The 26,052-nt window shown below is 37.5% G+C and overlaps 3 protein-coding genes across 5 annotated transcripts; 1 reads left to right on the forward strand and 2 right to left on the reverse strand.

The window, feature by feature from the left end:
• Positions 1-1,440: 1,440 nt before the first annotated feature.
• LOC148912587 (uncharacterized) lies at positions 1,441-19,597 on the reverse strand. 3 transcript variants are annotated; one of them, XM_089027425.1, is made up of 4 exons: positions 19,447-19,597; positions 5,979-6,140; positions 5,434-5,532; positions 1,441-2,787 (listed from the first exon to the last, which is right to left on the reverse strand). In XM_089027425.1, the coding sequence occupies exons 2-4, from the start codon at positions 6,111-6,113 to the stop codon at positions 2,632-2,634; spliced, it is 390 nt and encodes a 129-aa protein (XP_088883551.1). In that variant the 5' UTR covers positions 6,114-6,140; positions 19,447-19,597; the 3' UTR covers positions 1,441-2,631. The 3 variants fall into 3 exon arrangements, with proteins under 3 accessions (XP_088883551.1, XP_088883552.1, XP_088883553.1); XM_089027426.1 differs by having other exon boundaries at positions 5,979-6,135; positions 19,447-19,596; XM_089027427.1 differs by having other exon boundaries at positions 5,979-6,117; positions 19,447-19,590.
• On the reverse strand, positions 7,707-11,296 carry LOC148912588 (uncharacterized). The gene is made up of 5 exons (XM_089027424.1): positions 9,477-11,296; positions 9,042-9,115; positions 8,847-8,938; positions 8,407-8,516; positions 7,707-8,319 (listed from the first exon to the last, which is right to left on the reverse strand). The coding sequence occupies exons 1-5, from the start codon at positions 9,855-9,857 to the stop codon at positions 7,939-7,941; spliced, it is 1,038 nt and encodes a 345-aa protein (XP_088883550.1). The 5' UTR covers positions 9,858-11,296; the 3' UTR covers positions 7,707-7,938.
• On the forward strand, positions 10,330-19,836 carry LOC148912589 (uncharacterized). The gene is made up of 3 exons (XM_089027216.1): positions 10,330-10,765; positions 11,820-13,187; positions 19,529-19,836. Exons 1-3 carry the CDS (start codon positions 10,330-10,332, stop codon positions 19,834-19,836), a joined length of 2,112 nt encoding a protein of 703 aa, XP_088883342.1.
• Positions 19,837-26,052: the final 6,216 nt, after the last annotated feature.

Here is a 26,052-nt window from a genome sequence, read left to right on the forward strand (position 1 = left end):
GTGAAAACCCCTCTTTTTTTTTTCCTTTTTGTTTTTGTTTTTGTTTTGTTTTTTTTTTTCTTTCTTTTTTTTTTCTTTTTTTATGTCGAAAAGCTGCTCTGTGGCGGATTATCAAACGGCGGCCATGTGAGAAACGCCCATGTCAAGATCACGTCGACGAGTTGAGCTCGGTCTTGTCGAATCCATGTATTTCATTTCGACAACAAGCTCCATATTTTAGTAGAATTGGCCATGAAAACTAAAATGTTTAAGCCAGAAAAAATTGATTAAAAAATTGACAAAAATGACGTCACACCAAGAGAATATAAAGTTCATATTCTCCTGCGTCACCAACAATCAATCAGAGCGCGAATTATTTTTAGCCTTGCATTGTAAGCAATCTGATAGGACCAAAATTTATAGAGATGGACTCTCCTAGCAATTTCCCCAGCTTCGTCGAATATAAAGATATATGCACGTGACGCATGGTCCGAGGTTCACAAGAATTACTCCTGAGCTTTTTCAGGGCTTGCCTTTAGCTAATCTACTTATAAAACAAGACATTTTTCTGGGTCTTTTCCCCTTTCATGCCAGGATTTTCTGTTCATACTGTTGACGGTAATGAATAAATACTGGAACTGATACGTGGTGGCAAGATTTTAATGTTTTGTGTGATTGGACTGATCTGATTGGTTGGGAGCGCGTGCTTTATGAGTGCACACAGCACGCTCGCGCACTTTAAGCTTCGTCATTCACGTAATTTGTATTTTATAAAAGAAATAAAAAACTTGTTTGCTGTGCTGTGTGGAGTTATAAAGCACTTGGGGTTTGACAGAAATCTCGAGAGGCGCGAGCGCTTTCATAAATACAACAGACGCAGACATAAAAACGAAGCATTTTGGGGCAGTGTTTTTAAGTATGGGGCGAGGTCAAAACAATGGTCCAAAATAGGGACCTGATTGTGGGTACAGGTACATACCCCCTCCCCCCTCAGAGACCTGTTCAAATGCTCGATACTGGGGGTCTGTAGTGGCAATTTCTCGATACGAATATGTTTTTCTGTAATTTGGCTTTTAGGTTTAGAGATATTTGGCAGTGTTTTTAAGTATGGGGCGAGGTCAAAACAATGGTCCAAAATAGGGACCTGATTGTGGGTACAGGTACATACCCCCTCCCCCCTCAGAGACCTGTTCAAATGCTCGATACTGGGGGTCTGTAGTGGCAATTTCTCGATACGAATATGTTTTTCTGTAATTTGGCTTTTAGGTTTAGAGATATTTGGGGACGAAATCTAAGATTTCACTTCCAGAGGTGGTGGGTACCGGGTAACACCACCCCTCCCCTCTAAATCGGGTACCTTGAGATGACAATTGTTTTGCCTTCATCCCTAAGCTTTGAAAATGAATGAATGTGTCGTGTGAATGAAAATAAACGAATGGATAAATCAATTTGAAAATTCAATTTAGGAAAAATATTTTTTAATCATTAAAAACGGATTATTTCATTCATATTGAAGTGCCTTGGCAAACTCGGCCATTGAGATTATACTCCAGTATATTACTATAAAATCAAATAACTGTGATCTTAAAAAATTGAATATAGACATCTAAGGAAGCCTTAAAGCTTGAATATGCCTATGGTTAAGTGCAGTGGATGAATGAATGTGAATCGTTCATTCATATTGAAGTGCCTTGGCAAACTCGGCCATTGAGATTATACTCCAGTATATTACTATAAAATCAAATAACTGTGATCTTAAAAAATTGAATATAGACATCTAAGGAAGCCTTAAAGCTTGGATATGCCTATGGTTAAGTGCAGTGGATGAATGAATGTGAATCGTGCATTTATATTGAAGTGCCTTGGCAAACTCGGCCATTGAGATTATACTCCAGTATATTACTATAAAATCAAATATACTGTGATCCTAAAAAAGTGAATATAGCCATCTAAGGAAGCCTTAAAGCTTGGATATGTTTATGGTTAAGTGCAGTGGATGAATGAATGTGAATCGTAACGATTAGTACATTCAATTGATATGTTTTATTTTAAAATTACGGTGCGACGAGCTAAAGTATGACGAGCACATACGTCTATGCACAAGCTTTTTGCCGTCATACGAGCTTTTACACGCCTTATTCGAAGAAACAAAGCAGTTTCGCATGGAAATACGTCGGTTTAACGTAAACGAAAGCTTGTGCATATAAACGTATGTGAATAGATTATGGCCGGTGATACTTTGCACGTCGCGCTGTAACGTCCCACGTAGCATGAGAACTTCGCATGACTTTGAAACGGCTTGTCACGATAACGGCTAGAATTATACAACATTCTTTAACCAATCACAGCGTTTGATACCCATGTTCATCCAATAAAAAAATGCATGGACACGGCACCGACACAATCATGGCACGGCACGACACGACAATAAGTATACGACATTTTTTTAAACCAATCACAGGGTTCGAGATTAATGCTCATTCAATAAAAATGCATGGACAAAGCACCGACACAGTCACGACACAACACGACACGACACGACACGACGACACGACAATAAATATACATCACAGGGTTCGAGATTTATCTAGTCCCAGTCCTCTCACCAAATCCTCTACAGGGAGGAGCCTAGAGGCCAGAAATTTAGTGAAATCAATATGTAAGAACAGAAATAGCTACTATATAGTACACAATGACAATGACTACCCAGATGCAGCCACAAACAATAGCTGCAATGCTCCATCTTTTGGCATTGTTGGAATAGTCTTGTGCTTTAGCGACATCTCCACGAAAGAAAGTCGAGTCAACCTGGGAACAATGTAATGGTTTGTTATCAATAAACGTCATTTCCGTTGTCATCGCTGAATGGATGATTGAGCATGATGGGTGGGGTCGGGGTCAGTGTTTGCCTAGTATCGTTGTAGGCTGGTGATGAGATTCATTCAGTATATTGATATATATACTGATTGAAAGCACATTACTGGCACGGTTTGCCCATCATTGTAGGCTGGTAATGAGATTCATTCAGTATATTGATATATATACTGATTGAAAGCAAATGACTGGCACGGTTTGCCCATCATTGTAGGCTGGTAATGAGATTCATTCAGTATATTGATATATATACTGATTGAAAGCACATGACTGGCACGGTTTGCCATCATTGTAGGCTGGTGATGAGATTCATTCAGTATATTGATATATATACTGATTAAAAGCACATGACTGGCACGGTTTGCCCATCATTGTAGGCTGGTGATGAGATTCATTCAGTATATTGATATATATACTGATTAAAAGCACATTACTGGCACGGTTTGCCATCAATGTAGGCTGGTGATGAGATTCATTCAGTATATTGATATACATACTGATTGAAAGCACATTACTGGCACGGTTTGCCATCATTGTAGGCTGGTAATTAGATTCATTCAGTATATTGATATATATACTGATTGAAAGCACATGACTGGCACGGTTTGCCCATCATTGTAGGCTGATGATGAGATTCATTCAGTATATTGATATATATACTGATTGAAAGCACATTACTGGCACGGTTTGCCATCATTGTAGGCTGGTGATGAGATTCATTCAGTATATTGATATATATACTGATTGAAAGCACATTACTGGCACGGTTTGCCATCATTGTAGGCTGGTAATGAGATTCATTCAGTATATTGATATATATACTGATTGAAAGCACATGACTGGCACGGTTTGCCATCATTGTAGGCTGGTGATGAGATTCATTTTAATGGATTGGTTATTGATTAGCCTGTTTCCATCGAGTTTTGGGTGCACGCATGCGCAGGTGGTTGATTAGAAAGAAGACAGCGTAAGAGTCGCAAGAGGCGTAGCCGAGTCCGACTCAAGCTTCTCGAGTGCTTAAGCAACCGATTACTCTTTCTGGTTGATAAAGCCAAGCAAATTGATGCTAAGATTTCAGTGTTAACTTTAGTTTAATGTTTTCTCAATAGGTTGCTATCAATAGACGTCACTTCCGGTAATAGCTCTTTTTTGATGGCTTGTAGAATCCTGGAGGTTGTTTTGATCTCTTTTTTCTCTTGTTTTTTGGTTTGATGTCGTGAAAATAGTCAAATACAATAGTTTGTGGACTTATTTTGATATGTTTTGACTTAGCATCCAGTAGTTGCCCCCCAGTCAATTCCAAAAAGTCACGTGATTGATAGTAAGCAATTAAGATCATCGTGTCATTATGGGTTTTATTGTTTAACATTACACGAAAACCAAATTAAAAACCAACCACGCCCTATTTCTATTGTTTGATGTCGGGTTGATATTGTTTGATGTCGGGTTGATATTGTTTGATGTCGAGTTGATATTTTTGATGTCGGGTTGATATTTTTGATGTCGGGTTGATATTGTTTGATGTCGAGTTGATATTTTTGATGTCGGGTTGATATTGTTTGATGTCGGGTTGATATTGTTTGATGTCGGGTTGATATTGTTTGATGTCGAGTTGATATTTTTGATGTCGGGTTGATATTGTTTGATGTCGTGTTGATATTGTTTGATGTCGAGTTGATATTTTTGATGTCGGGTTGATATTGTTTGATGTCGGGTTGATATTGTTTGATGTCGAGTTGATATTGTTTGATGTCGGGTTGATATTGTTTGATGTCGGGTTTATATCGTTTGATGTCGGGTTGATATTGTTTGATGTCGGGTTGATATTGTTTGATGTCGAGTTGATATTGTTTGATGTCGGGTTGATATTGTTTGATGTCGGGTTGATATTGTTTGATGTCGTGTTGATATTTTTGATGTCGGGTTGATATTTTTTGATGTCGGGTTGATATTGTTTGATGTCGAGTTGATATTGTTTGATGTCGGGTTGATATTGTTTGATGTCGGGTTGATATTGTTTGATGTCGGGTTGATATTGTTTGATGTCGAGTTGATATTGTTTGATGTCGAGTTGATATTGTTTGATGTCGGGTTGATATTGTTTGATGTCGGGTTGATATTGTTTGATGTCGGGTTGATATTGTTTGATGTCGGGTTGATATTGTTTGATGTCGGGTTGATATTGTTTGATGTCGAGTTGATATTGTTTGATGTCGGGTTGATATTGTTTGATGTCGTGTTGATATTTTTGATGTCGAGTTGATATTTTTGATGTCGGCATTGATACTAATAGAGCGGGGCTGAATTCAAAACCCAGGACAGGTTTGCCATCGAAATTCAAACCCGACATCAAACATTAAAAATAGGGCGTGGTCGTTTTTTTAAACCAGTTAAAACGCACGTGTTGGTATTTGCATTGAAATTCAATGCAAACTCGCCCTAGCGTTTGAACATTTATCTAATAACCCAAAGGGATTCGAATGACATAAGATTAAACAAGAAAAAAATCATGGATGGAAGAACGGATGGATGGATAAATGTTAACAACTAGCACTCTGAATAATCTATCATTCCGCTTACCTGAGCAGCATAAATGATTCCAATAATACCACAAACAGGACAGCAGCAGAAGGTGGCGATGATGGAGAGAGCCAAGTAATTGTTCATCTTGTTTGCAGGCTACAAATGAAAGAATTTCTTCGTTATTGAAATAAACCGATCACTAGCGTAGGGAGGGGGGAAAGAAGGAACGGGAGCAACATCCCCCCTCCCCCCCCCCCACCCCCACGGCAAAAAAAGGATGAATATTGCCCCCCTCCCTCCCCGTTATAATTGAAATCCCGGCACACCCTGCAATCCAATACACACCAACCCTCCATTGTTATGCAATTAATAATGCTGACTTTATTTACCAATTCCAGGTTTGAGAAGAAGAAAAAACGTATGAAAAAATTATTATAACAAAAATAATTATAATAGTAATGATGACGATGGTAATAATAATAGTATGATAATAATGAAGATTAGAATGATGATGATTACTATCATTCTCATCGTCATCATCTAATCATCATCATCTTCGTCTTCATCATATCCACACAATTGGAACTGTCAAAGCCACTTACAGGCATAGAGACAACAACTTGTCCTGGCTGTCCTGGGTAGTTATAACCAGGTTGCTGCTGTACTGGGTAACCAGGCTGCTGCCCGGCAACACTTGGTTGTCCTGCATAGGCTGGGATTCCTTGTTTTTGGTCCATCGTGCTGATCAGTCAAACAATTCTAAACTTCAAATCAGAGTTGACAAAACTTCATCATTTTAAAGGGGAGGAAATGGCGGTGTAGCAGTGAGAGCGCTCGCACTTCACTAATGCGAACTGGGTTGGATCTGGACTTAATGTCATGTATTTGTGAGTAGAGATTCTAGTTGGTGTTGTCCTATGTTTTGAGGGTTGCTCAAATTTTTTCACTCGACGAAAAAATGGATTTGTCATGTAGGCAAACATATAGACAAATATATGGGCAAATATCATATTTGACTAATAGTAGACAATATTTGCCCAATGACTGTATATGATATGTACCTACACATTTATCCCATGGGCACAGATGGCAAAGTCCGTATGGCCCAGTAAAATCCCAAACGGCAAATATATAGCAGATATCATATCATCCATACATTTACCCGGTAGTAAATGTGAATGCTCATTTGATATGTGCACGTATTTGCCCAGCCCGTATATGTGTTTTATGTCTTACGTATACCCTGTGTTTCCCCAGGCCGTATATGTGATTCATGCCTTACATATACCCTGTATTTTCCCAGGCCGTATATGTGATTAATGCCTTACATTTACCCTGTCTTTGCCCAGGCCGTATATGTGATTAATGCCTTACATATACCCTGTATTTTCCCAGGCCGTATATGTGATTTATGCCTTACATATACCCTGTCTTTGCCCAGGCCGTATATGTGATTTATGCCTTACATATACCCTGTGTTTTCCCAGGCCGTATATGTGATTTATGCCTTACATATACCCTGTATTTTCCAAGGTCGTATATGTGATTTATGCCTTACATATAACCTGTGTTTGCCCAGGCCGTATATGTGATTAATGCCTTACGTATACCCTGTCTTTGCCCAGGTCGTATATGTGATTAATGCCTTACATATACCCTGTATTTTTCCAGGCCGTATATGTGATTTATGCCTTACATATACCATGCGATATGCTCTGACCGTATATGTGATTAATGCCCCCTTAATGCCTTAGATGTACCAGCGCGTCTTAGCCATATTTGCTCAGTTGAATTATGCTCATCATATTTGCTAAATTTAACTATATTATCAGTCTTCAGCTATTGTCACTTATGGCAGGCCAAAAAAAATAGAAACGATATATGTCGTGACAACCACCTCATACTTTAAACATAGCTAACCTATACTAAGAAGCAGGAAAAAAGACATAAATCATACTGAAACATTTTTATTGTGAATTTCCTTTTCTTGACGACTGATTAACTATGAACAATTTGTTAACTACAACTAATTGAAAATGCTAGTTCTGTAAATTAATTATAGGTGTTTGTTTCATCTTGTGACAGAATTTGTGAAAGGAGATCATAATATATTTAGTTGTCAATCGATCTGTGGCTTATGTACGATTCTTTTTAGATATTCTGTAGTAGTACACTTCATTTATAACTGCAAAAACTTAATTAAGGACACCGAACGTGGTTGGGTTTCTACGAGTTTTATGAATTAAATCTTGTGTCACTGTTCCTCCGTTCCTTTGGCCTGATTTCTAGGGTTTTCCTTCTTCTTTCGATTATTTGAACATTATACTTGTTTACTTTAAGAAATCCAAAGGTCAATAGGCTTAGATAGCCGCTGCTATACCGTTTGACCTTTGGATTTCTTCAAGTAAACGAGTATAACGTTCAAGTAATCGAAAGAAGAACGAAAACCCTAGAAATCAGGCCAAAGGAACGGAGGAACAGTGACACAAGATTTAATTCATAAAACTCGTAGAAACCCCAACCACGTTCGGTGTCCCAGTGCCCTTGATTTGATAAAAACCTTTAGGCTCTCAATGCCCATTCGGGACCTCCAGATGGCCTTGGGCGTCTTGACGGCTCCCCGATTTTCCGCTTCAAAAGCATGGTGAGACTGCGCTCTGACAGCCTCCTTTTTGCCTTTCGGTCCATGCTTTCCATGAACTGATTAGCTAGGGGGCTTCTCCATGGCAGAGGGTGTTTTATTAAAACTTTACTCTGCTTAGTAGGGCCCCCTTCGTTATCAGAGCCACTGTCCGCTGTATCGTCATCAGCCTGGTCATCCGCCTCTGACATCGACTCCTCTGATGACATATACTCCAGTTTCATAATTGCCTTGACTTTCTCTTTGTCCCCTGGTGATAGCGAGGTTGACAAGTCCGCTGCCTTGGATCTGGATTTTAGGAGCTAAAAGAAAAAAGAAAAAAAAAAACACCGTCAGTCAAAGTTTCTTATTAAACAAAGTCATAATCGTTGCAAATTCAGTTTACTTACATTTTGTTTTCTCTGTGTTTTCCGCTGCATCTTTTGATGCCTTCCAAGGGCCCCTGAACGCTCTCTTTTGTTTCTCTTTCTTCTCGTCAGAAAGTGACTTTTAAGGGCAGCTGAAATTATATCAAGTACCCATATATTAAAACTTGAGACAAAATTTGTTAGAAATTTTGGCATTTGGCCGACAATTACTCCTTTAGCATCCATTTGTTTTTGCTTTGTTTTGTTTTGTTTTTTTTTTTTTTTTTTTTTTTTCTTTTCCGTGTTATTTTATTTCAAACTGCTTCCCCTCCCTTCGGCATTTGAATATTTCTAAAAGGATTTCGTTACCCCCTCCCCCCCCCCCGACCACCACCACCCTTTGTCCTCACCCCTCCCCCCCGGGTTAACTTTGATAGGTGCATAAGGCCTTTCGCACTTCGTAATATAAAATACATAAATACCTTCTAACTCGACGGCAGAGACATCCTTATGAACATTCAGAACTCTATCCCTTATTGCGTTATTAATCTGTTCGTTGACGTCATCTCTGAAACTAATTAGGAAATGCCATATTTGAGTGGTAAGTGGAAACTTAATATGGAAAGAAACTATGGATGATTCATACAAGATCATTTTTATTAAATTTTTATACTTACGCTTTAGTAAAATCCCATATAAGAGGGTTTTCTTCCCTGTCCCGTAATTTCTTTGCTACCAAGCGTACTTCAGACTGTAATAACATAATATAATTCATTAAAATCATAAGATGTACCTTAAGTTATTCTTAGACATAGTAATAATGTTTTCATTATTTTTATGGCTGTGATTGTATAATATTGGGAAAAAAATCGAAATCAAATCAATTCCTTTACAAAAAAGGAAATTATCATTATCATTCAGTGTCTTGTTATTGGAAATCAATAATAAAGTTTGGTAGCATTAACCACTGCCATGGCGGGTTTCCCGCCAATTTTAGCATTGCATAAATTATACCGCTGCATAATTATACCAACTACTCTTCGCGCCAAGAATTCCCAGTAAAATTATCAATAAAAATAGCTTGCTTTTTTAAATATTGCCACTTTACTTACTGCAACAGCCTTTGAGACAGTAATCTTGGTCTTGCTGTTGTCCTTGTTCTGCTGGCTTTCTTTTAAGGCGGCTAGTATTTGGCGGTTTTGTTCTTGCAGTTCTTTAAACTGTTTTACAATCGTTTCGAAATTTGAAGAAATTTCTTCTTTTTCGCTGTCGGGGTCAACGTTCTCATTCTCGCTTGTTGCTTGCAATAGGCGATTTCTGTGTTCTCTTAGCACATCCTCGTTACCACCAGGGACAGAGGGAATAAGTATATTAAGCCTTTGAGAATTGGCGCCATTTTCAGTATGTCTACTCGTACTGCTTGTACTGGTAGTTGCAGTAACAGAATGGATTGGCATTGGGCGTCCTGGTAAAGGTGTAGATGTTCTTCCCATTTTTTGATCGCGACGAATGAACGCAATTTATAAGCAAAGATATAGAATGTGCGAGAAACTAGATGACCGACAGAGTTTGTTACCTGTTTGTGACCAAAAGGCGAATGAACGAATAAGCACATCCACCGAACAAATCTACCCCCTATCTATCACGGCGTATCACGTGACTTGTGATGACATATACGTTCATATAATGAAGTCTAATAATAAAAAAAGGAATAACTGTCTTATAAAAATGCTGAAGTTGTATCCAGGATTCATGTTAAGTAATATATTTATTATCTTAAAGCTATTTGCTCCATTTTATAAAGTTATGAAATTTTTTCTAAAGCCTAGATTCACGAAATATCATTGCAATAAACTTGATTAGCTTCTAGCTCTAAAACCATCGTACCATTATCTGCCGCCAACAGTGACAGCTCTAAGGAAAAGGGCGCGGTAATAAAGATCCGGCGTGCTTTTGTCCAATGGCATGTGGTTGATGGACGTGGAACTTTATTACGCTGGAATATGGCTGTTAGCCATTCAAAATGCTTGGATTTTGAGTAATTATCCCAATGATACACAACGTCTTTTTAATTATATAGTTCTGGAAAACAAAATGTCTTCTGCGATGTCAAAGCGTTATCATTGCTTTCATTGTAACGAAGATTTACATTACAGAGTATTTTGCCGTCACAAAGAAGAATTTTATGATCCTTTAACAAATCAATGGCAATTACAGCGGAATGACGACGAAGACTCAAATGATAGTATTTTCACTCACGAGATTGACGGCCAGAACGACACTTCTTCTAATGACTACAGCGAGATAAACGTTTTGGACCAAACTGATCAAGACTCCTCTGATGTGCCAAATACAAACCAACCATCAAGTGACGAATTCTTACCAGCTACTTCACAAAAAGGTATTGATGTTATACGTTTATTTGATGATTAGATTATATAATCTTTAAATGATAAAGTCAAACTGCATAGATAAAAGACTGAATCTTTAACAAGCGGCTGATTTGCACATGATCTAGCTCCCCTATTGGATTTACTACCAAGCATTAGTGTTATTGAAGCGAGATTAAGTTAGAGGTACAAATGATTCTTTTCTATTTCTATCTTAGCCTCGTTTTCACCGTTACTTTTAAGAAGGGTGCATTATTAAGTAATCGGCTTATGGTTGCCATTAAAACCTCAGTGTTCATTCAGAAAGGTTCATTCAAAGAGTTTATAAAATCATAGCTAGAGATAACTCATTTAAAACGCCAAAAAGAATTTACTATGTTCAAATGGATATTGCTGTACATTTTCGTCTCCAAATCAATTCATGACTGTGGTCATCCTGAGATAGCATGGTATCCGGCAAAACATGTTTGTCAAGTTAGAGAAATACAATTATAAGTAATTTATTTAATATGTCTCTTGGGTTTTTTATTTTCGATTTATCATTTTTCTTTCACAAATTATAAATTGTTGTTTTGCTGACTTAGAAATTTATATTTTATTTTCAATGGAAATCATTTATTTTCAGAGCAAAATTTGGGTCAAAATTATACATTTAGGGACCGGTCATTATTTAAGTTGGAGGTAGGGGGGGGGGGGGGGGGGTGGAGGAGAAATTGTCAGTGACGCAAAAAAATTTCAAGGCCGCCCCTTTGAAGGCATCCAAGTTTATCGAAAACCCCCCATGGATTGTAGTAAAAAATTTAAAAATTTTCCCTAAAAGTCATTTTTAAATTTCAAGACTTTCACTAGCAAAAATTTCAGCCCCCCCCCCCCACCCAATTTTTTCTCCCCCCCCCCCCCCCCCCCCCCAACTTAAATAATGACCGGTCCCTTAGCCCATGAGGTTTTTTTTACTGACATTTTTTTTTTTCTAGTATTATAATGGTTTCAGACTTTATCTTATACTATGTTGCAGTTATACAATGCCGAATGAATAAAATACATCGTATTTGCTTATGTTTAAAGGAGACGGAATAAATAACTTTGAGGAAGAAGATCAAGTGTTTTGGGATGACAAGTTGGACAGTGAATCTGACCATGAAGAGATAAGAGGAAATGAAAGAAGGAGATTGGTTGAAACTTGGGATATTGATATCGAAGACGTAGAAAGAGATTTTGAACAATCTAGTGCAGAAATAAGCGTTGCCGTCGAAGCAAGTTCCCGAGTGACCCTTATTAACTGGATTGCCTTGTTTGTGTGCTTTTGGTCTGCATACTTTTCTGTACCAGACCGAGGCATTGATATTCTCCTCGCCTTTTTTAAAGCGATTTTTCAGGTTTTGTGTGAGCTTTCGCCAATCATTTTCCCAACCGCAGTATTGGTTTTCCCGAGCTCCTTCAAACTCTTGAAAAATTATCTTTCTTTTAAAGATAAGCATTCAAAGTATGTTGTTTGTCCGAAATGCGACACCCTATACCGTTTTCAAGACTGCATAACAACAAGATTCGGGCGTGTCATTGCTAAACCATGTTCTCACATTGCTTTTCCGAATCACCGTCAATTGTTTCGCCGCACACCTTGTGGAGCGGAATTGCTTAAGGAAATTCGTTTGAAAAATGGACAGACGAAATTGTACCCACATAAAGTTTATTGTTATAAAAGCATCAGAGACACTCTAACTCACTTTATTAAGCGACCAGACTTTGTACAAAAATGTGAGATTTGGAGAAATCGGAATGTACCGGACGATATTTTAGTTGATATTTACGATGGCCAAGTGTGGAAAGATTGGCAATATTTTAACGGCACTCCTTTCCTTGCCCAGCCTAATAATTATGCTTTTATGCTGAATGTTGACTGGTTTCAGCCTTTTAAGCACAGTGTCTATAGCGTTGGAGTCATATATATGGTCCTCCTAAATCTTCCGAGAAAAGAAAGGTACAAAGAGGAAAACGTAATAATAGTTGGGGTAATACCTGGTCCACACGAGTCCAAATTGAATATCAATACGTACTTACAACCACTTGTAGCCGAATTGAACTTATTGTGGCACGAAGGCATCCAAGTTCGGCCTCATGGGAGTAGAACAGCAAGATGTTTTCGAGCTGCCCTCCTTTGTATTGCTTGTGACATTCCTGCACTAAGAAAAGTTTGCGGTTTCTTAGGATGTACTGCTCACCGAGGGTGCTCAAAGTGCACAAGATTTTTTCCCGGAGATTTTAGTAGCATGGATTTTTCAGGTTTCGAAGATGACGATACACCAAGGACAAATGAAGAGCACCGAAGAGAGGCTCAGAAAATACTCAATGCAACAACCGCTGATGAACGAAACCAAATTGAAACTTCCACTGGAACAAGATATTCTGAACTCTTACAGTTGCCTTACTTCGATTGTACTCGTTACCATGTTGTTGATCCTATGCACAATTTGTTTTTAGGGACAGCAAAACATTTAATGAAAAATGTATGGCTAAATGCTGAAACGCCAATTATTTCTAAAGAAAATTTGAATAAAATCCAGGAAAAGGTAGATGACGTCAAAGCACCATCATTTATTGGGCGTCTCCCGAAAAAGATATCAACATCGTTTGGAGGATTTACTGCTGATCAGTGGAAAACATGGACTCTCTTGTATTCTGTATTCTGCATTTGGAATATCGTTCCAACAGATGATTTGGAGCTGTGGAGGTTATTCGTATTGTCCTGCTTTCACCTTTGCTCTCCACTTATTACAACTGAAGAGCTACAAGAAGGACATGATTACCTAGTGGAATTTTGTAAATCGTTTGAAAAACGATATGGAAAGGAACGTGTTACGCCAAACATGCATCTACACCTGCACCTCAAACAATGTATTTTAGATTACGGGCCTGTATATTCATTTTGGCTTTTCAGCTTCGAACGTTTCAATGGGATTTTAGGAGCGTTTCGAACTAACAATAGATCTGTTGAAATACAAATCATGAGAAAATTTCTCCAAAAGCATGAACTAAGAGATATCCCTTTACCAGAGAGATTTCGAGAAACTTTCCAACCAGTATTTCAACTTCTTCAGGAGGCACAACAAGTAGGAACACTTGGCGAAAGCATCCCATCAATACCATCAACACTTAATCTTTCAGTTGGTCAAGTACTACGTTGCTTAGAGTGGAGCAATATGAATGCATACTCATGTTTTTCACCTCGATCCATTGATGTTCTTGATGATGACTATACAGAATATCTCTTTAAAGCTTATGAAACAATTTTACCTCAACACTCGGTCATTGAATGTGTTACCGATACGTTTGAGAGAATTAGTACCATTGGATATTCGGGGACAAAGCTAGGGTCCTCTGACTCTAGACTGGAACGTTCTTCCTTCATTCTTGCAAGTTGGTGTGGCCAATATAGTGGCAGTATTGAGACCGATTCATTTGACTTGCGCCCCGGTGTTGTCGATTTCTTTCTTAAACAAACCATTATAATTGATGGCAAGCAGGAATCATTGTGTATGGCAAAGGTTCGATGGTATCAGCGACATCCAGAAAGACACAGGATTGGCAGACCACATGAAATTTGGTGCAGAAACTTGTTTGAAATGGAAGGGCCCTCTACATTCATTCCCATACAAAGGATACACAGCCAGTTTGTTGCTGCTTACGATGTTATTGACAAAGAAAGAGTATTAATTGTTTGTCCTTTACTACGTAAATTGTACGGATGATGGAGATGACAGTAAAGTATCATCCAGGAAAAATATTCAAAGCTATCAAAAATAAACTGTTTGAACTGTGCATCAGTAACTAGATAGTCAAAATGAAAATTGAATGAATTCTTTGATGAGTTTAAAATTAGATGAATTAAAATAATTATGAATGAAATTGCATATATTGCCAATAAAAAAGATGAATTCATATGTTTAGACTAAACAAAATTGATGCTTCAAATAATATTACAGATGTTAGCGGTTTGAAATGCAGCTGAGGTTAATGGGTTAATGAGTTTTCTTATTGTCACTGGAAAAAACGCATGTACGACTTACGCATATTATAAATACATCGTCCGCGTTTTTTCCTGTGTGTATCAACGCATATAACCTCACTTTCATGACATCAAAGCAAAACAATGATTGAATTAATGTGGTCGCAACATTGATGTCATGCGTTAGGAGAAAAAATTGACACATATGACTGAGATGGACCTGCATGCACTCCCCCCTCGTAAGTCGTAAAAACAAGCCAACATCCATCATAATTCAGTTGAAAAATTATTGATTTGTTTTGAAAAGTTTTGATTGCAATAAATTGAAACGGAAACCTCACATCGGATATACTCAGTTTGGGGTATTGTATTTGCTCCCCAGGTAAATATGGGGCAAAGCCTAGTGCAAAGTTGATTTCATATGTGCCCTTCATTTGACAATAGGGCAAATATAGGGCAAAAACGGTTATCATATATCCCCACTGGGTAAATGCGTCTAAACTAAGGGCAAATATATAACATATTTACCCATGTGTTCAGATGTATGGCAAAGCAATGGCAAATTTATTAGAAATTTACCCCGACCTTTGCCTGCATAGGCAAATGTATGGGCAAATATAGAGCACCATATTTGCCCAACATTTGCCAAGCGGACATATGATGACCAAATCCATTATTTCGTCGAGTGTTTTTCCTCTAAATTTCAGTTTGCAGTACGTAGCCACTAGGCAGATTTAGATCACCGTTTTTCCTTCCTACGCAAACGGCAAACGTGACCACGTTTTCATCGTTTCGCTACATTTCACTAGCTTTACCTTTTGCAAGCCTTCTCGACAAAGACATATATTCTTTTCTTTTTTATCTGCTACTTTTCTGTGATTCCTTTTCACTAATTTTACAGAATTTTTTAATGGTCAACTGACGTTTCACGTTTGCCGTAAACGATAATCTTAAACTCTCTACTCAGTACTGACAGGGCAAAAAAACGACAAGGCCGCTACTTTCACGATTTTTTTACTTAACTGAGTTTAATACTCCAAATTTTTAAGAGTTTCCTTTGTGTCACTTCTGCTCGAAACTTGTGACGAAATCTTGTCGAATTATTGGAGTAAATCTAGTTAGTGTTCACGAAAATGGCAGTTTTTGTTGCTCAAATGCCTTATGGATAGCTTCCTCTCCATAAGCACCGGTGGCGTGCGCTGCCAATGCGTCGCCTCTCACCAATGCGGCCCGAGTTCAAGTCCTGCCGATCTAGATGTCGTATGTGAGTAGAGTTGTTTGTTGATTCTCTCCTGTGTTTTGACTCCGACGAAGGACTAGCGTCCGAAACGTCAGTAAGTTTTTTCATCTTTTCACCGTGTATAACTTACCTTTTTATCATTGTTGTTTCATTAGAAACACCGACTCAGCTCGGTGACTAGTTTTTAGCTAGTTATCTCTTCCTATGCTTTAAGGGATTTTCTCAGGGTTCACTGGTTTTCCTACCTCAATCAAAAATCAACTTCTAAATTCTAATTCGATCTTTGGGCTTTCACTTAGTTTGGAGCCTAACTCTGTTGTGATTGTCCCACGCTATGATACGACAGCTAAATCTAGTAGATTTATTTCTTAACGTAATTTTCCTGAAGAACTGAACAGTTTGTTGTGCATAATTTTAACTTCATTACCAATAGAACCCAGCTTTGCAGTTATTTGTCTGGCCTTCTGAATGTTGTAGATATATCATTTACACAGAGGAGAGGGCCATGGTATTTTATCCTAGGCCCAAGGCCTGGGAGGGTAAGGAAATTCCCCCCCTCTGCTAATTTCTTACAAGTCCCTTAAGCTCAATAGTTTTGTAAACATGTTCTTTTGGAGCCAAATAGCAAAATATCAAATGCGACCCAAATTTATTGAATGCGTACTTGAGATATAAAGCCGTGTACTTTGGGAGAGGTGATATTTTGATCAGCAGAAAAACTGACATTTTCGTGAATTAACCATACAATCAAAGGACTTGAAGCGTGCCCATCTAGAATGCATTAGATTTTTGACATCATTGTTCGTTTTCTAATTTTCCGTAATTATTTTCAAAAATCAAATTAAATCTCGAAATCTGATTGCATTGGCTTTAATATCACAGGCTTTAGGGAATTCTTTGCTTTTTGACGTAACAAACTTGCGAACAAATAGAAACCATTCAATGACACTCAAATACCTACATTTGCGTTCTGTTTTGCTGTGTTCATAATCTTTACATCAATTAACATGGAATTTTGTCCTTTTCAGCACCTTTTTCATCGGTTTAGTTGATCAAATAAACTTTTGAGCGATTAAAAAAGGCTAAGCAAACAGGTAGAGCGTCAATTTGAATCAGTCCTAATATCCTGATAACAAGGTCACAAGCTCGTATTCCTAACATTGATCAGCAACTGTATAACGGTTAAATTACGATTTCTAAGTCTTTTTAACCATTTGAGATTTAAAGAAATTACGGAAGTAGTCTAATTATTTCTTGATTGGGGAGCATGAAATCCCATTACCTATTAATTATATAGCTGCCTGATTAATCCCATATCAACAAGACCTGTCCAATTAAGAAAATAATTGGATAGTTACCTATATGCGATTAATGAAAAGCTGTATAATTATCTATTTTATCGACATGTATCCTTTTTTTTTCAAATGACCGTATTTAAGGGTATACAATAGAAATGTGGTATTGTGTTTAGACATTTTGTTTGATTTGAAGTCATTGTGAGGGACATGATTTAATTTTTGTAAATCTGCGTAATCGTTGGCCCGTAAAAATGAGACACTCCAAAAAATTATTTCGAATCTTATATTGAAGAATTTCAACAAAATCTATTGTCTTTAAGATCATCAGCTCAAACAGATTAACGTTTTTTCTATCAGTTACAAACTTGTACAAATGCTGAAAAAAAATCCAATCAGATTTCCAAGTTTGGATTGATTTCATTCTAGGAAGACTGGAACTACCAAAAGTGTTTTTGTGAATTGAATAATGCAGTCTAGCACACTTCATGTCCTTTGACTGTAATTCACGATTTTTAGTCTTTTTAACCACTTGAGATTTAAAAAAATAACGGGGTTATCTATTTTTATATTGGCAAGCAATAGAAATGTGATATTGTGTTCAGATATTTTGATTGATTTGACGTCATTGTGAGAGACATGATTTATTTTTGTAAGTCTGCGTAATCGCTGGCCCGTAAAAATGAGACGCTCAACCCCAAAAATTATATCTTATACTCATTAATTATTCATGACACATCGACCAACCAGGGTTTCTTATTTATACCACGTGCAGTAGTTTGAAGCCCCCATCAGCGACCGTACCCATTTCAAAGTTCTGGGGCTTTGAAATATTTCAACTTTAAAATAAAAACAAACATTACAAAAAGAGTATAAGATGTCGTGTCAAATACTCGTCACTGTATTCTCACGCCTCGGCATTTGAAATTCCACTCGGATATATTAAAACCCCAATCATAGAATACAGCAACTCGTATTTGAAACATATTACTTCAAATCTTATATTGAAGAATTTCAACAAAATCTATTGTCTTTAAGATCATCAGCCTCAAACAGATCTTTTTATGAATTGAATAATGTAGTCTAGCTGGGCACGCTTCATGCCCTTTGACTGTAAGTAGATTTACTCTAATAATTCGACAAAATTTCGTCACAAGTTTCGTTCAGCAGTGACACAAATGAAACGCCTAAGAATTGGAGCATTAAACTCAGCTAAATTTAAAAAATTGTGAAAGTAGCAGGCTTGTCGTTCTGCCCTGTCGAGTTGTGTAGCTTTGCACATTTAATGAATGAAAATGGACGATTCGAACCCTCGATTTATACTTTTCCCCGAATAGGACATTTGCAGTTTATTATTATTATTATTATTTTCTTTAGAAGAGAACGAAAATAGAAACACAACTACAAAATCACACGTCTAACAACTAAGCAAGGTGTAGCATTGTTTAAGCCTTTTTTAAGCCGGAGAAGCGACGACAAACCACTACATGGTTCGCGTGTTTATGCAAATAACAGTAAAACAATATATATTATTATAGGCTTTTTTACATTCTCACCAGTCAAGAACATAAAAAGGTACCGACCGTTGTTTTTTAATTGACGGCAGATAAAAGCACTAATGTAAAGAGCCACATTGTTTCACCAATTTGAATTAAATGTGAATAATCATGTCATGATTCAACGGAGATGATTCTGTCGACTCCTTTTTTACGATTCATATTTTTCTAAACTTTTGCATATTACGAAAATATCGATCGCTGAGAGCTAACTAAAAACTGAACTAAATATGATATATGATACCAAACTAGCAAGACCAATTAAAAATTGTCAAAAATTAGTCGAATCGTTCACTAATAGAAGTGAGTGAAATCAGCTTTAGAACAGCAGGGATCTTGAAGACAACTTTTGAGAGCATAATTCTATCGTATCCCAATAAACTGCCATAAAGTAGAATTAAGCCTAGGAACAACAATAGTTTACAGCCTGCTGTACAGATGTAAAAGGACTTTGAAAAAAAAAATTTTTAGGTCGGCAAATTGGCATCGAGTGGTAGGTAGCTCAGGAAGCGGTACTTCTTCAACATTGAACAAAATATATATCATGTTGAGGGATTTATCCTTTACAGGTTGAATACTGTCCTAATAATTGACTTACCGTTTATAGTGATTATTTTGGAGGTAACTGAGAAGATTATTTAACAGATATATCCGTTCCCTTTCGTCGTATTCAATCCCAGCTGAAGCTACAGGTATAGATGCTATAACCCGGATCGAGCCACAACGAGCCACAACAAGTCACAACCAGCCCCAACGAGCCGCAACGAGCCACAACAAGTCACAACCAGCCCCAACGAGCCGCAACGAGCCGCAACGAGCCGCAACGAGCCGCAACGAGCCGCAACGAGCCCCAGCGAGCCCCAGCGAGCCCCAGCGAGCCACAACGAGCCGCAACAAGCCCCAACGAGCCACAAAGAGCCGCAAAGAGCCCCACAACGATACAAAACGATCTCAAAAGTTTAAAACACGACCAAAATGCCACGCGTAAAATATTGAGCAACCGAACCGCCAATTTTACTTATGGTTATTACCTTTTTACTTTTTTTCTGTCACTTTAAGCGGTCTGGAATCCAATCGCACTCGCATTCTCCTCTATTTCTTAAAAAAAAAGATTCCTACGCTCTTCAAACCTCGGCACACGAAAGAATGATAATCAGTAAGTTCTCTGGCAAAGTTTGAGAAAAATCACTCCAATAAAAATGAAGGAAAATATTTTTCGAAAATCGTAATTTATCTTTCTGAATGTGATACAGCAGTCGTGGTGTCTTCTCGCCCAAAGATACCAACCGTCGTTCAAACCGCAATTTAATAGCAATGAATATTAAAATTACTACCTTAATTTACTAATTATGAATATTAAAATTTCCACCTTGAATAGTCATAAAATTCGCAGAAAAATATTCCACTTAATAATCTCTTTTTGTCACATCTAATTATTCTCTTTGTAAATGTTAATAATTTTAATTTGAATCATGACATGATTGTTCGCATTTCATTTGAGTTCGATATGAGAGAGTTGTCCAATATTGTCTAATTGATACGGATCGTCAGCGTGGCTCACGATCCGTAGTACGGTTCGTGAAAGTCATTGACATGCATAAAACATGATTATCATTATACATTTTTGCGCCCTTAACCTTTCACGGTAATCCTGTGTGAAGTTCTTTTGTCACCGTCTGTGTAAAATGGTTATGGTCACCCTGTGGTAATGAGTACCATACTATGAGTACCCAGGAAAGACTATTTTGATGTGAAGAAAAACCATGAAGTGCGATTTATTAGATGGAGTATTAACAATTTATACGGATGTACGATCCGTAATGTAATTGTCAAACGGAAACGTCGGCAATCATGATAATGCTTTTACTATCGTCACCAATCGTAAAATATTGCATTGTCAAAGTAGTGTGTGGATCCACACTACTTTGACAATATGATGACGCAATTTATCATCCATAACAAGACAGACACAAAAAAACTAATGTCTATTTGTTAAATGGATGCACACGGGAAGTTGCTAGAGCAGTTTTCGTATGACTGTGAAAAGCTCAGTGCCGTAAGCGTGAAGTGCCGTGACCGTGTCCGCGCCGTGTTTATGCCGTGTTCCGGGTATTTGATTGGATGGAGCGTAAATTCTCGTGCAATGTGATTGCTCTGGCGTATTCATTGCCGTGTCACGACCGTGTTCGTGCCGTGAATTTTTTACAGTCATACGAAAACTGCACTAAGCACGAAATAAGCGTAATGAGTATTACGAGGCGATAGACCACATTCAAAACTCGTACCGATGTGAGGCTTAAGTTGTGAACAAAGGGATCTGGCGTGACTCAAAGTAATCTGGCGTGATTCAAAAGTCACGAATCACGCCAGATTCGTTTGTTCACAACTTAAGCCCCACATCGGTACGAGTTTTGAATGTGGTCTATAGCCGCTACTTATGAGGACGGTCACTCGTTCGCAGTGGATCATGGGTAAAAACTTATATCACAATGATCTCTCTAGTTAGGGGAGCATTTATTTCCAACACTGCGTTATTGTTACTCTGTAATATGCATGTTTTGATAAACCAGCTAAAATGAAAACCTTATTCACCTGCTAACTACATAGATTTTCTTTTTCAATGGAATATTCTAAAAAGGACAAACGGGATGGGTGATAGGGAATTTCTGGTTGCTCCTTCATAACATAGTAGGGAATGGTTATGAAACTTATTATTATAGGTCTTTTTTCACTTTTTTCAAGGGTGACCGTGCACAATCCTTTGTCTCACCATTGTTTTACCATTGTTGACAATGGCTGAGTGCATGAACAGACCAAAATCTTTCTTTTGGCTGCTAGTTCAATATACTTATAGATTTATAAGAGATATTTGAATATTCCTTACAATAATCCCATAGAGAAAAATCATGTTTACTTATTTTGCAATTTCGGATGAGCATAAATCAAACATTGTGCATGGTCAAGACCGGTTCAACATCAACAGCGAACAAAGACCTGTAACAATAGGTTTCCTTACCATTCCCCTCTATTAACTTTGTTCGAAATAATCTCTCTTAACCCACGCAGAGAATTTAAATTAAGGCTTCGACAAGCTTTCACGCGTAAACAACGTGATTGGCCCAAAAACGTAAACATGTCAACCGTGTATTGTCCTTCAAGGGGTATAACATTACAGTCTGTTTACTCGTGTCACCACATGGAACCCGGCTATATATTGATTGCTTCTTTTAGAAAACTAACTTTGCTCTTCATGGGTGTCCTGTGGTTTATAATCGCTGCTCTGCCTGTGCTGTAATCAGATCCGCGCTGTAAATTGATAGGGGATTAAATTCAAATCAATGACCATTGTTGTTTTGCTTCTTATGGGTAGCCTGTGGTGTAGATTATTGATTTAACAGATCAAAAACAGTTTTCCGTGTTTGATACTCTGATCAAAACACGCGGAATGTTGAGAGAACAAGAGAGGAGCGTAGAAAACCACGACGCGTAGCGGATTCACGATAGCGTGTTTTGATACTCTCATCAAACATGGTTTTCGACCAATCATAGCGCGAGTAGTATCCCAATTATTTTATAATTGAATTTAATCGCCTATCAATTTACAGCGCGGATGTGATAACATTTTATGTAATGTAAACCGCGATAAAAGGCAACTACAAAACCACATGAAACTCATGAAGAGCAAAGTTACTTTTCTAAAAGAAACAATCAAAATATAGCCGGGTTCTCTGTGGTGTAACGAAGCTGTTTTGTTTGATACTAATTACAATTGCATTCATTCGTCCTTGAATTGCAAGGTCAAGCTATGGGGCTAATGGTTGAGGCATTAACTTTAATTCATATAGATATAAATTTGCTTTAACCAATATCGGAGGGACGTAAAAAAAAAAAAAACCCCTGAGGACGTAAAGAAACCCTGGCAACGAACACCCTCAGTGCCTACACCTCATACCAACGACCTCTCATATTTGTAAGTTGCATAAGCAATTTGGAATTCATAACTCAATGTCAAGCAACTTTGATAACCCACATATATATAGCCTTATATAATCAAAAATCATCATAAATCATCAACGCTCTCTCCTTATTGGTGGGGAGGGAGCGTTACGTGACGACACTAGGGAGGCTGCGAAGGAGCCTACTGGTGATGCGAATGGCCTGCTAAGAACAGAGATGAGAAAATCGTGTTTACTGTCATTAATATTGTAGAATGCGACGCACGAAGTTCAATGTCTCCTACGCCGTCTAGCATTTCAACGACCGTTAATAAAGAACTGAAATAATGATAATTTAAAAATACCGGGTTTAGAGAGATTTTAACGATATTAATCCTGTAATCGTTTAATGCTGTAATCAACACAGGGAACCCGGCTATATTGATTTGAATTTAATTGGCTATCAGTTTACAGCGCCGATCTGATCTGGGTTCCCCGTGTAATCAATATAATAATCAATCGTTTAAAATCTTTGATTCTGCCAAAAAACTGACTCCTTATTTTTAATAACTTTATTTTTCTTTTCTTTTTACATTACATAATTTTTTTCCTTTTATTCCATATATTTTTTTCTCTATATGAATTTATTATAGTATTATTATCTGGGCTCCTTCTTGATGTTGCAAAGCCATGAAGACAATAAAGCAATAGCCGAGAACAATGAGTTTGGAGCTAAACAATACTACCCTGCAATACAATAACCCTAACTCAGAATACATCTTGCAACACCAAGAAAGACCCCAAAAAGTTTTCTTGTTCTCATTTAGAGGAACGAGTTCAAACTGCGCTTGCATTCCTAAGGGGAGAGCGACCTCAAAACTAGCCACGTTATGGACTAGCAATGCATTTGAGATTCTTCCTATACTTATATCGAACATCTATGGGTCAAATGGTGCTTTGTGTTTTGAATTCTTTAAATGAAATGATAGGTACCTCTTTCTTTGCCAATGAACAGCTAAAACTGAGACCGTCTGATCAAAAACAATAATCCTTTGCGCGCGTTCCCCGATGTTACCTGATTTGTATTATATCTAACACTTTGAGGTAAAAACTTAGCTCCGCAGGCTATCCCATATATTCTCTGTTGGGATCCCTGTGTTAAATTTTATCGCAGAGCTTCCTGGAGAAGCTTTATACAGTCAATTCAAAAAATGTTGTCGTCGACCAACTCAAGCCTACGCCACTGGACCGAAAGGAACTCTGGGTAGCAATCACTGAAGCCGAGTTGACTCCATGATTTTATCTGACTAGTTATGCCTTGTTTACAGCACGAACCTTCGTAGGCGAGCGGGAAGTGTTGAAGGAGACTTTTTTTAATGCCTTCTTTTTTTCAAAATTGTGAACTGAATCATAAGTACTTTGTTTTTCTTTCCCTAAACCCAAAGACATGCATTTGATGGATTTTTTCTCGCCAATATTATCTTTATTACTAGCGGGAACAATTAATTCAGAACGAATATTCAACCGCTTCAGTGATTTTTACCCATATCCCTTTCGGTCCAGTCGCGTAGGCTTGAGCCGGTCGACGACAACGTTTTTTGAATTGACTGTACGTTGTCCTCGTCACAGGAAGCCCAAGGAGCAAAAAGAGCCAAATAGTAAAAACACTAGTACAGGCCCGTGTGAACAAGGCCCGGTTCAGACGTCGATCTAATTACTTACATTTATAAGTGCATGAGAAGAGCGACGTTTGAATCAATTGAGCTAGATCGACAGATTTAATTAAGGTCGGCAAAGAATTAAAGTCGACTGCTCGAGTCGCGCGAAACGGCAAAAGATCGGCGTTGAACCAAACGTCGATATTTTGTCGATTCGAATTTAATGCATAAATTAAAAAGGCTCAAGATTTCAGCGGTTTTTGGTTTTGGTTTTTTGGGTTTTTGGGTTTTTGTCAATTGCGACAGGTAACATTAAAATCGACGTTTGAAACGGACGTTGAATTTTAATGAATTTGAGTCGACTTCAATTCCAATTAAATTCGACACGGAAAATTAAAGATCGACGTCTGAACCGGGCCCAAAAGGCAAGAATCTAGAGGAGGAGCTTATGATCTCCTGAGCATACCATTTCTAAGTTTAAACCTTTCTTTCTTTTTTTTTTTTTTTTTTTTTTTTTTTTTCTTCTTTCTTTTAATGTATATCTCGATATTTATGTTTGTAATCACCTAAATGGAATGGTTTTGTAAAGAACATAAAGAATAAATAAAAAATAAATAAAATGAAATTCGTGTTTTCTTTCTCTTGGCGTTTACGTAAAGATACCGATTTCCTCCATCCTAAAATATACTTTTAAAAATTTCGCCGGCCACTGTCCAGTGAGTATATTCCTTTTCAGCATAAAACATTGTCCTTCGATTTCCTTCAAAGACATCTCCCTCAATTCATCTGAAGGGAAACCGTCAAATGGATCATCTAGCGACTCAACACAACTCAACTTTATATTTAGTGCCATGATTAACAATAATACATAAAGTAAAAGACATTTACCTAGTTAAAAGCACAAGCTAATTGCGACAGATAAACTGATTGAAGCAATTAGCTGAAAATTTGAAAATTTACATTTTTTAGGTCAGGCACTGAAAAAGTAATAGTAAAGTACAAAAAGGGGGGAGAAAAAGAGTGAAAAACAAAATATAAGATTAAGAGAGCTCATAAATAGAATGCAAGTAAAAGAATTATACTAGAGTATCTTGTTTAAAAGAGAAAATTATCTCATTAAAAAGTTTTTTCTTGAATTTTTTCTTATTGGAGTTCTTTAAATTTTCACTCAAAGAATTCCAATATTTTGTAGCGACTCAACTGTTTTGTTTTTCTGTTATGAAGATTTACAAATTGACACATTTTCTCCTCTGCCTTGACTATTCTGAGAGGTCAAATTAATGTGCGAATTATTGCACAATCCCCTAGTGTTGCCCAAATTGCCCTTTATCTTCAACATGGGCCGTGATTTGTCAACTTCTGGTCTTTTTCGCCGCACAGCTTGGTTGTTTTCATCTCTTAATCATCCATCACTTGAGCCCGTTGATTGTTTGTGTTAAATCTAACTGCGAGATTCGAAGCCGGACTAATTATTCTTTTGAAGCAAATGCTTTTAAATATGAAATGTTTCAACGACCTCTGCAGATCAGGGAAACGATAGAGGATAATGTTTACGCTAAGAGAAGCAACTAGACATGTTGCAAGTGTGATCACAACAAGTTCACTGTTGCT

Source organism: Actinia tenebrosa, unplaced genomic scaffold (genome assembly GCF_029948245.1).
Source record: "Actinia tenebrosa isolate PJP-AT-01 unplaced genomic scaffold, QUT_ActTen_1.0 PGA_scaffold11__36_contigs__length_13525064, whole genome shotgun sequence".
Taxonomy (NCBI): domain Eukaryota; kingdom Metazoa; phylum Cnidaria; class Anthozoa; order Actiniaria; family Actiniidae; genus Actinia; species Actinia tenebrosa.